This window comes from Salvelinus sp. IW2-2015, linkage group LG19, assembly GCF_002910315.2.
Source record: "Salvelinus sp. IW2-2015 linkage group LG19, ASM291031v2, whole genome shotgun sequence".
Classification (NCBI taxonomy): Eukaryota; Metazoa; Chordata; class Actinopteri; order Salmoniformes; family Salmonidae; genus Salvelinus; species Salvelinus sp. IW2-2015.
In genome coordinates, this window is record NC_036859.1 from 30140646 (window position 1) to 30153259 (window position 12614).

Consider the following 12614-nt stretch of genomic DNA (forward strand, 5'->3'; position numbering starts at 1 on the left):
TGGCCATATACCACAACCCCCACCGAGGTGCCTTATTGCTATTATAAACTGTTTACCAACGTAATCAGAGCAGTAAAAAGTTGTAACATCTGTGGTATGCTGTCAGACAATCAGGACATGAACCACCCAGTTTATAAAACGTGAAAAAGACAATGACAAGCGGAGCTGGTTACATGATGGGATTTTACTGGACAGTCACCAGGTTTTACAAACAAGGAGAGCCAGACGAGGCAATGTGACACCGGGGGGGGGGGGGGGGGGGGGGGGGGGGCGACCTCATCACAGGCTCTGAAAAGGCAGGTCAGTGCCAAGCCACTGTAGTGCTCAGGTTGTATTCCACCCAATGAAACAAACTGCTAATTAAGCTACACTAGATGCATTTCACAGGTAAGAGAGGATGTTGGACTCAAAAGGCCATTTTAGAAAAAGGATGGATCACAAGGGGACTCTTCAAAGACCTTGACCCTATAATAAAAACTGCAGACTGGACAATAACACTGACCCCCACTTTCCTCCAACATTATGGACCCTTCAATACCACCCCTGCCAGTTTTCAGGTTATTTGTATTCTTTCTTACAGGAGCAGTTTGTTTGCAAGTTGAAGGTAGACTCATCGAAATGATGTTGCCATGAGCAGCACTGGCTATTGAAATGAGCAAGATGCAACACTTAGCTCAAACAGTGCAGGGGTTCACAGCGTGGTAGCCAGGGCACCAAAATAGCAAGAGAAGTTGAGCCCTCGCGCTTCAACGCTCTTAGTTGCTGCAGAAAATGACCCACTATGCTGTTTACTTTCTACATCATATCACCGAGTCTACCTTTAACTATAGTAAGAGATGCCATACTATGGTTCACATTTTGCATATACAGTATCTGTACATTATGCCAGTTTTTTAAATATCCCCTAACATTGAGGAATAAAGGGAAGAGAGATGGACATAAGAAAAAATGTAAAGTGTGGAGGGAGAAATGCTAGGTATGCCTCAGCTCGGTCTAACATCGAGTCTCGTAGATGCCGCTTCGGCCAATGTAGCGCACCCATTTGACAACATCATAGATCACTGTAGTTCAGCTTGGACTCAACACCTTCAAGTAACGCACCTTCAGCCCAGAGGGGGCAAAACGGAACCTGCGGGGGACAAAGATATCCAGGTTAGGAGTTGTACGCAACTGCATATTAATACGTTAAGCTGAAATGCTCAATTATCATTGCGTGTGACTACAGCCATACCTCAAAGTTCATGGAGATGGGAGGACGGGCCCACTTCTTCTTATCGTTGGTGGGCAGTAGCTCGATTTCAGCACTGATCTGAGATTCCTTCATCCCAGCCATGCGCTTGATCCTACATACAGGAAACACACACCAATACAACAAAAGATCAGGGGCACACACATTCAACATCAGAAAGAGACATTCACAATCAAGGAAGGAGATACAAAACAAGAGTGTGATCTTTGATACTGTGATGGAGAAGGAGAGGGTTAAAATAACACTAACTTCCATACGATGGCGTTCTCGCTGGCCTTGTACTTGGCCTTGCCTTTCATGCAGATCACCTGGACACCGCTTGTGTTGAGCGGCGTGGGAATGCGCACCTGGAGCCACAGAAAACATGTCATAACACGATAAACAAATTCTCATACAGCAGTCTAAACCTGAACTTTTTATAACAATAGCTGAAATGAACATAAACCTGGTATTTTCTTGGTCTGAGACAAAACATAAGGTAACTTCAAAAGAGGAACAGGTTTACCCCAAGGTTACTAACCACAATCTAAAAAGACAAAAGGCTGAATAGCTACCTCAATTTTCTGGGCCAGTAGCGAGGGTTTGAAGTTGGACTTGATGACCACTTTGACCTCCAGTTTTGTGCGGCCCACCTCCCTGACCAGCGGAATGACTCGGAAAGGTAGGATGATGTCTTTAGTGGTACGGTACCTGGTAAAACCACACCAAACTCATGTCAAAGCAGACACACGCAGGGGGCAACAGAGTACAAAGACGTACAAAGATATAGGCCGGGTAAAATCATCGGGCACATCTGAATAAATGCACACAGAAAGCGAAATGACATGCGCGTTCACAGGGTAATATAGGTTTGAAGTTTAGCCTGTGACACTTACCTCATGAGCTCATACTCTCCATCCGGGGGGATGAAGCTGATGCTGCGCTCCGAGTCAAACTTACTGAGACGCACACACTGGTTGAATGTACAGTCGTCGATGGCTATGGACTGCTTACCACTGGTACTACAGGAGCAGAGGGAGAAGGGTTGACTGTCTATGCACCATACACACCTGTTCATACAGACATTCAAAACTAACACAAACCAGTCATTTAAAAACGCACTACTCTACATGCCCCACTTCCTAACACGTCACCACCACCCAAACACACTCACAACACATAGACACACAAAAAGGGATACCATGGCAACACAGCAACCCAGTGGATGCTATCCCTGTCAAAGACTGGGTCAGGGTTAAGGGTCAAGCGGGTGGGAATGTGGGTAATAAAGACTCTCACTGATGACTAAGAAATACACAACCATTGGGAAGTCCACTAAAGATTTGAGAAGGCTAGTTYGCTAATTGAAGAGAATGTCACACTATTCGGTTAATACAGTAAATGTTGGGAGCCTCCTCAAATGCTTAGTAAAGCAGTCGCCATTAATGACACCAAAGACAAGACAGCAGGGAGGTATGTGAGTAAGGCCAGATATCAATACAGTACCTTCCTCCTCCCCCCAAATCACTGAGGTACAGAACAAGAGAGGGAAAGAAAGATGTATCGAATGGAAAAAATGGTAAGTCTCAACACAAGCTCTATATAGAGGTCTTAGTCCAGGGACTGACAGTTGGTCTGATAAAGATCACATTCCTATTTCCACAGAAGGTTAAATCAGAATCAACACCACTGCCTATCAGTCTGAATAGTCCAAGTTGAAAATCAATTGAGAAATACATTCTTTATCTGATTCTGCAGCACAAGTCTCTTGTATTACGCTCCAGCCCTTTAATGACAAGCTCTGTCCAGAGTTGGGRTCAAATTCTTTTCAATTCAGAACAGGAACTAAACTGAAATTCCAATTCTCCTCATGAAATTGGCAATTGGAATTTCAGTTTAGTTCCTGAATTGAAAAGGAATAAACACCAACCCTGGGTCCATCCAAAAACAGCCCCTCTTACTCACCTCTTTCCCACCTCATCAGTGACACCGCCTTTACCCGCCTTATCAATGACAATTTTGTCATTCATGCCAAATTTGCACTCCGGCATTCCGCTGAGGTAGCTCTTCATTACCACACGGCCGGACACGTGGGCACTCAGGACCTGACCTGGAGGGGATAAAAGTGAAAGGTTCAATCATTAGGGCCTTTTCTCAATCGCATACTCCTCGTGTCCTCTCTCCTCAAAAACCATTGGAAGAGAAGCTGAGAGGGGAGGGACCTCTGGCTTTCTCATTCAATGGGTTTTGAGACGGCGAGGAGAGAGGACGTGAGCACTATGCCATTGTGATTCTCCCATTGAAACATTACTCCTACACTTCCCCTAGTTATTTTTGCTCTTAGCATATTCAACACCTGTTTAGGCAGTTTACTTTCAAGTGTTATGACCAACATTCACCTTGAGGCGACATAAGCAGGTTGACACTCTCCAGCACATCCAAGAAGAGCTCATTGCGCCGATACTTGATGCCTTCGCGACGCCAACCAATCTGCCCAGTCACCTGACTAGTGATCTGAGACTGCTCTTCCTTTGTCTGGAAAAAGAGGCAGATCAACATGATATGAAGTGGAAAAAACAACATATGGTTGAAACCAGGCCCAATGTCCCAAATAGAACTGAAATCAACAGCCCAAACCAAATGAGGCTCATCATTACCTGATGCTGCAGCCGGCCGTGTCCACAATCCCAGAGAAAGAAGAAACAATAGGAGAAACCTTTAGAAAACAGTTGGAAAACAGACGGCACACAGTTCTGCTACAGAGCCCATTGCAGAGCTCATCAACAGTGACAAGGAGATACTTCTCATCCTCACCTGGCCCTTGATGCCCTGCTGGGTGATGAAGGTCTTTAGTGCTCCGGTCTCAGAGTTCTGGGGATACCCGAAGTCCAGGATCTCTGCACACAAAACAAAGAAACCAAACCATGAATAAATGATGAAGGGTAAGAGAGAGTAAAGAAGATCCGAAAGGCATGACTGTGCGAAGTGACAGTTACCGTCGAGCAGCTCATAGATCAGCACAAAGTTGTTCTTGATGTTCTCTTCGCTGACCTTGCCAAAGTAGGCGGCCATGACGTCACACATCTTGTAGAGGAACTCGAACACCATGGCAGCGTTGACATTCTGCTTGGTGACCGCCGCCAGCCAGATGTTGGAGCGCTTGACATGGAAGAAGCTGGTACGTGCAATGTTGGTCACAGGAGAGCGCACCTGCTGCCGGGCATGGATCACATTCACACGGAATGCGTCCACCGCGTTGCGCCTGAGAAAAGGAGGTAGAGAGAGCAAGATACGGATGACTTATGTCAGGAGTAAGGAGCAAATGTGGAAGAGGATCTTCCTCCTATCTGCAGTTGATCACAACAAAAGCAAACTCATAATAACACGCTCTTGATTAATACGCACATATACATAAGTAGTCTGTAAAGTAATGTGTATAAATTACCAGTCTCCTCTAGGCTTTCAGAGGGATAGTCACACACTAATCACCTACACTACCTTCCATACATTCCCTTTTCAGACCTTCTACTTGACATCCAAGATGTATAAATCACTACAGTTCTTACTACAGATGAGGCAGCATGTCCAGACAAGACTGACGATTCTCAATCAGTGATGTGCAATATTCTGGAATAGATCCTTAGGTGCCGGGTCCACAACTTCTGTGAGCTTGACAGTAGTGAAAATGATATTAACTACTAAGCAGTAGCTTTGTGGTCAATCATACCTTTATTTGGAACCAGAGCCGATCCAGGGAAATAGTTCCCAGAAATATGAATCTCTGGAACCAATTTCAGATTACAGACTCTGCAGAGTCAGGACTGCACTAGTTAAGACAGATGGAGGTAAAGATGGATGGGGCACTGGTACCATACTAGCTCATTTAACAGAGTCTGTCCTGCTGTTTTTTCAGAAGGTAATGTCCATTAAGGAGGGAAAAGACACTATATATACACAAAAGTATGTGGCCACCCCTTCAAATTAGTGTATTTGGCTATTTCAGCCACACCTGTTGCTAATGTGTATAAAATCAGTGGGGCATTAGTTGGTTGCAATAATTAACTTTGTTTTCTTCGGTCACTGATATGTCAGGTGACATGCTGAAAGGGTCATCAGGTAGTTGCTGTAGGTCAGAGGTCATGCATTGGGAGTCAGGAATTGGTTACCATGGGTCAGGGGACATGCTCGATAGGCTGGTGCATTGCTTACCTATTCCTACAGTGTCAAAGATGGCGATATGGAGGAAAAATGGCAAACGGATAAAGAGGGATGATGTAAAGGAGAGAAAGACAAAATGCACACAAATACATTTTTGTGCATGTACATAGAGCGAGTAACATTGTGTTGAAATACCATCCATGGAAGAGGAACACTGTAGTCGGCAACCAAATGCAGTTTGTGTTAAAATGAATTACTTTTATCACCAATGTGGTTGAATTTAAGACTTGTCTTAAAATCTTAAGCAGCTTGAATGTGTCGAGTCTCATCTGGAAAATCTTGGCAGTTGAATGTATTGATTCTGCATCAATCCGAGCTGTAGTGGTGTGGTTAGATAGTTGGTTGAGCATTTGCTACTCCAGAGAGCTTGCCATGTCTGAGACCCGATACAATAGCGACTATCCACAAGATGATATAGTCGGGCTATTAGCCCAGTTATTTTCTTTGGTGGGTGCAAAAATCAGTGGACCCATCTGTTGAAATCTTCCTGTTGGATGAGTTGTTTTGTTTATCAAAGAGTCAATTTAGAGTACGTTTTTCTAAATTTTCATCTGACAACCAAGGTTACAATAAAACATTCCAACATTTCTCAGACGCAATATGAACTATGAATACTTGTTCCATTGTTATTTATATAGCTTTCACAATATATTTGTAATGCTAGTCCAATATCTCGGTAGTAAAAACATTGTTCTCAATTTCAAAAAAGACAATTACCAGCCCATGTTAAATAAAGCCTTACAAGGCTCGACTGTACTTCTAATAACCGGTTTACACTAATTCCTCTACATGTAAAAACTGCCTTCCACCTCACTTTCCTAACCACTAGATAAAGAGGAAGGACATGAATGACTAATGAAAGCAGTTACTATAACTATGATCTTGCGAATTAGAGGTTAGGTTTGACAAGGGGCTAGAATTAGAGTGATTGATACACAGTGCATTGAGGTGATGATGCCTGTAAAAATTTTACACATACACTCCATCACCTATTGGAGGAAAAGACCAATAACTTAAATGGCATTACACTTGTTTTAAGATCAAAGTTAACATAAGTAATTACAATTATTTATTTATTAGGCTGACCCCATTTAGTCGACTGGTCGATTGTTTGGTCAAGTCTGTTGGTCGACAGATTTCTTTAGTCGAGCAGTAGCAAATTTTTGTTTGTTGCTAAATATCATGGTGTACAATACACCTCTCTGATTGGTGTCTGTGTGGACTAATCCATTGTGGAGGCCGTGGGGATGGCACAGTCCATTAGTCTAAGGAAATCGTATATGGTTATATTACATAAGAACAATGGTGCAACAATAATACAAATAATATTTTATAACAAATGCTCTTTCTCCCGCGTTGGATACTGGTTGCTCTCCGTGGTTCTGAAACACATCAATGCGCTGTTGAATTATCTTTTCCTAGACCATGTTGCTATGTGCATAATAGCAAAGTTAACCAGTATATTGGTGTTGAGAACAATGCAGTGGAGGCAGCAGCAGAATGAAGAGATCAAAAAACAGCCCTTGCCTTATTGACTAAGAAAAGTGAGGAAATCCCAACTTAATTATGTACAGATCCTGCTTCTGTTTCCTGTGAGTGTGTTTAATAGCCTACTGAATCCGTGAGCACGAAGCCTCACGCAACGACATGTCAAGTAAACAACTACACAAATGGTTGTTTTTAATCTTCGCTGTAAAGGCTTTACTTTTTTTCATTAGAACAGCTTCTGGTATTATTTATCATATATTTAGTGTTGTTTACATTGTTCCAAATAGTCCGAAAAACTATATTTCTGGTAATAATGCTCCTTTTTCTTGATTTCCTTATTGTTAATATTATGATCATTCTAATAATAAGTAATGTAATCATCATTAGTAGGCTTAGTATAGTAGTCTTGTATTACCACGGTCAAGCTGTAGGCATATGAGTACATTCTGTTTTGTCTTAATACCGTAACTTAGGCCTATATTTCAATACTTATAGGCTACTGTATCAATAAATCGTCACACAGCATATGAGTCATTCGTGATTTGAAATGCAATCAAGCATTTTAGTTTAAAAAATGTTTTATTTGCTTAAACAATAATAAACCATTCCATTTCGGAAATTGCATTCACGAATGATTGCGACTGTTTAGGCTGCTGTAATAAAGGCTTAACAAAACAAAAAAAACAGACTCCGGTACGCTTATAATGTATTTGGTGTTGTTTACATTGTTCCAAACATTCATAGTTTGTTATAAGCTATTTATTGACATGATTATGCTATGCTACAGGTCAGGCCCTATTGGTCATGTGCACACGATGCATACATGTATTTTGTAGAGAGCAAGGGTTGATGGAATAGGGAATGTTTTTCCCAAAAATATGAGGGATTTCACTAACAGAACTTATCAATCAGAAATGGCTGTAATTATGTTGAGCTTAAGCAACACAGACAGCGCAGTAAGTTTGAGCCCGGCACAACAACAAAAAATAGATGGATATCCATCTCAGATTTACATAAGTATTCTGACCCTTTACTCAGTACTTTGTTGAAGCACTTTTGGCAGCGATTACAGCTTCGTCTTCTCGGGTATGACGCTACAAGCTTGACACACCTGTATTTGGGGAGTTTCTCCCATTCTTCTCTACAGACCCTCTCAAGCCCTGTCAGGTTGGATGGGGAGTGTCGCTGCACAGCTATTTTCAGGTCTCTACAGAGATGTTCGATCGGGTTCAAGTCCGGGCTCTGGTTGGGCAGCTCAAGGACATTCAGCGACTTGTCCCAAAGCCACTCCTGCGTTGTCTTGGCTGTGTACTTTGGGTCGTTGTCCTGTTGGAAGGCAAACCGTCGCCCCAGGCTGAGGACCTAAGCGCTTTGGAGCAGGTTTTCATCAAGGATCTCTGTACTTTGCTCCGTTCATCTTTCCCTCGGTCTTGACTACTCTCCCAGTCCCTACCGCTGAAAAACATCCCCACAGCATGATGCTGCCACCACCATGCTTCACCGTAGGGATGGTGCCAGGTTTCCTCCAAACATGACACTTGGCATTCAGGCCAAAAAGTTAAATCTTGGTTTCATCAGACCAGATAATCTTGTTTCTCATGGTCTGAGTCTTTAGATGCCTTTTGGCAAACTCCAAGCAGACTGTCATGTGCCTTTTACTGAGGAGTGGCTTCCGTCTGACCACTCTACCATAAAGGCCTGATTGGTGAAGTGCTGCAGAGATGGCAGAACCTTCCAGAAGGACACCATCTCYACAGAGGAACTCTGGAGCTCTGTCAAAGTGACCATGGGGTTCTTGGTCATCTCCCTGACCAAGGCCCTTCTCCCCCGATTGTTCCGTTTGGCCAGGCGGCCAGCTCTAGGAGTCTTGGTGGTTCCAAACTTCTTCCATTTAAGAATGATGAAGACCACTGTGTTCTTGGGGACCTTCAATGCTGCAGAAATGTTTTGGTACCCTTCCCCAGATCTGTGCCTCGACACAATACTGTCTTGGAGCTCWAYGGACAATTCCTTCGACCTCACGGCTTGGTTTTTGCTGACATGCACTGTCAACTGTGGGAACTTATAGAGAGGTGTGTGCCTTTCCAAATCATGTCCAATCAATTGAATTTACCACAGGTGGTCTCCAATCAAGTTGTAGAAACATCTGAAGGATGATCAACGGAAACAGGATTCACCTGAGCTCAATTTCGAGTCTCATAGGAAACGGTCTGAATACTTATGTGAATATTTCAGTTTGTTTTTTATACATTTGAAAAAAAAAATTAAAAACCCGTTTTTGCTTTGTCATTATGGGGTATTGTGTGTAGATTTGAGGGGAAAAGTAATTTAATCAATTCTAGAATAATGCTATAACGTAACAAAATGAGGAAAAAGTGAAGGGGTCTGAATACGTTGAATACACTGTACTTGACTTGATTAAAACACAGGATGTCTACATTGAAAAACACTTTTTAAAATTTCGACCAATCGTTGGGTCGAAAGAACAAACTCTTGGTCGACCAACATTTTAGGGACAGCTCCCTCTCATACAAATGCATCCTTCCCCGATCCCTCCCCTGAAGCAAACCTGATCAGACAGGGCTTGACAGGTGAAAGCTGTGTGATTACTTACACTGATCAGTTCACATTGAACTTCAGGGATCACTTCAAGGCAGAGCTGTCGGGAAGTGAGCTGGCAAGCTAAGGGTTGGGTCTATCAAATCCTAGATTCTATTGCCAGCCGTTATGCCCTTGAGCAAGACACCTACCCCCCCCCCCCTTGTGTACAATTTACAAATAAAGTGATCATCTTAGTCATCTCTTTAACTTACCTCAGGCCAACCAGATGGACACCATTTCCTATCTCCTTCTCCCCTCTTCGTAACAGAACCCACTTCTATAATCCCCAGAACCAATTACCACCTCACTTACCCTATGTCATCGCGGTAGACACGAGAGATAAGGACCTCCCCTTTGTGGTTGTAGATGAACAGTCCTCCAATCATCGTGGCTGCTCCTTAGTCCAAACTGGCCATGGTGAAAACACCCACCTAACGAAGAGCGAAAGGGTGATATGACATCTCACCAAGTCAAATTCCTGTTACATGCAAATGTACTTCGCAAATAATGGTGATTCTGAACGACCCAAATATCTAGGATGTTTCCAGCAGAGAATCCTATATTAACTCCCACTTAGTGATGATCACTCAGTCACAATGGTGATGTGTACACACAGAAACTCATGTCACCTCGCATCCAAAGTAGGTTTAATGAGTAGTAGCTTAGATATGATAATGAGAGCCATTTTAGTTAGTCTTAATGTTTTGCAGAATTCCCAGTAGCTAGCTAGCTATGAATAGTATGGGAGTGGTTTCAAGTTCATATGGACGGTTGCTGGTATTGGATTGAAGAATTTCCTTATTATGCCAAGTGCGGTGGGGGACAAATAACGTATTAACGTTAATCATTTTCTGTAGTTTATAATATAATGAGGCGTACGAATAATATGCATGAATGAAAGACATTCCTGGAATTCTAGCTGTGACCAGGTACGGTAACAGAAGGCGAGACAGTTTCCCGTGCCAGCACATGATTTTACTTAGTTGGACACACATATAGCTGGATTAGCAAGATAATTTCCCTTCCACGAAAGGAGGATGTTTGACTTAGCGGACATGGTGTGCTTGGCATGAAGCCACTAACGTTAAGCAGTTTACTCGCTGTTTTATTGCCCCACCAAGATGTCTGCCTGACCGGAAAAGATAGCTCGACAATTTCATAAATTGTTTATATTCTCCCTTCAATTTTTAACGCACAACTGAACACGTATACTCCACCATGTCTTGCTAGCTACACATAACGTTACAACTTTAGTGGATAGTTGACCTTCGGTTTGGGATAAACAGGATGGAGAGTTAGCAAGACAGATACTATAGTTAGCTAGCTGCCAGCCAGCCTAAAATGAACGTTAGCTAACTAGCGCCTCTCTGGTATAAACGCCGGTAGCTAGCTAGACTGTGTTAACTGTTGCATATGTTAAGACTTGTTTGTCTTCGATATAATTACAATCTTACCTCAGTCTTCTCACACACCTAAGTTCACGTCCCTTTTTTCTCCGATATATTTCAGGGTTCGTTAGCAAAAGTTCTACAACACACACTAGCTAATTATGCTCCTATTGCTTTCCCCTCCTCTTTAGACGTCAGCTGACCACCGTCTTCTTCTTCTTGGTGAGTACACCGCCACCAACTGTACTGGAGTGTGAGGCCAATCACGACCCAGTTATTAAACTATCTTCATTAGTCCCAGTCCTTTTAAGAAATTGAAATAGAGCCCTGAAGGCCACGCCCCCTTTCCTCCCACTTCACCACTCAAACCCCGTCAAAGCCTCTCGAACCAGTGTTGCCAATTTAGCAATTTTGTTGCTAGATTTAGCAACTTTTCAGACTACCCTGGCAACATTTTTTTCAAACAGTACCTAGCAACAAATTTAGCTACTTTAAACATTTTATTTTGAACTTTTAGCAACTTTTGAAAAGTGACTCAAATTCTAAAATACACGCATTTTCTTTCTAAATGACACAAAAACGATTTCTCTGTCACACACTCAGTCACAACACACGCGCCTGGCTGCAAAAATGCATTGTGATTGACGTCATCAGCAGGCGCTCAGTTCGTGCACAGGCAGCAGCAATTTCAGCAAATTGCCAGTCATTGTTGGCTGACTGCAGCAGCAGTAGTACGTGTTCGACGAGCCAAACCCAATGAATATAGTTGGTCACGAATGTTTGATCTTGAACAGAACTTACAACATCAATCAACATGTCTCAATCAAAAATGTACAGCCAGAAGTACAGAAAAGAGTGGGAGTCTGTACCTAAACATTTTTTTTGCAGAGATGGCCAGTCAATTTGAGTAACGTTATTGTGTATTCTACGTAATGACGCAGTTTTACGTTATCACGCAATGACATCACAACGTCATTTAGCAACCTTTAGCAACAAATCAACCTGACTAGCAAYTTACCCTGAAAATGAGTTGGCAACACCGTCTCGAACCCCTCACACAATCTTTCCCTATCTACATCATACAGCTCCCAATATATCAACACATACTCCACCGTTTCCTCCACTTAACACTCATCACACAGACCTGTTTCATGTCGCACTATCATCCACAACGTGGYATTCAACCCTGTGTGCCCAACCCATAGTCTACTCCACAAAACTTCCTACATCCCATACTTCCCACCTCTTCCTTTACTGACCAGTGCACAAGGTAAAATTGTTCCTACCAGCCTATTGTGTCACACTCGCAAATGCTTCACAATGTATTTTTTGTAGGCTATAGCCTTAAAATAATTGAAATAACATAKCCTACATTATTAATTGCCGTTCCTTCTTAGGCTCCCTGTCTGGTTCCTGACCTATTTGGATTGTTTATATGTTGTTTAATATAACATGTAGCCTATTTGAAATGATGAGCGCTTATTACATTCACCTTTTCATGTTTATTAAAGTACTTTTCATTCATGTCATATGGTTTGGTTTCAATACTTTAAAACCAAATGGTAGGTCCAGGTAGTCACAAAAATAGATGGGTGTTGATTAAATTGTGATTTTTATGAATTTAATGAATTTGGAGAGGCATTTATTTTCTTTGAGCAAGGAGGCAAGGAGGTGGAGGCCCCAGCACACCA

At 42.5% G+C, this 12614-nt stretch overlaps 1 protein-coding gene across 1 annotated transcript; it reads right to left on the bottom strand.

Moving 5' to 3' along the window:
- Positions 1-993: 993 nt before the first annotated feature.
- Positions 994-11204, bottom strand: LOC111979606 (AP-2 complex subunit mu-A). The gene is given in 12 exon segments (XM_070449103.1): positions 994-1129; positions 1224-1343; positions 1499-1596; positions 1804-1939; positions 2125-2250; positions 3194-3338; positions 3628-3763; positions 3886-3891; positions 4043-4125; positions 4225-4490; positions 9848-9966; positions 10990-11204. Coding segments are annotated over 11 exon segments (1326 nt in total). The 5' UTR covers positions 9922-9966; positions 10990-11204.
- Positions 11205-12614: the final 1410 nt, after the last annotated feature.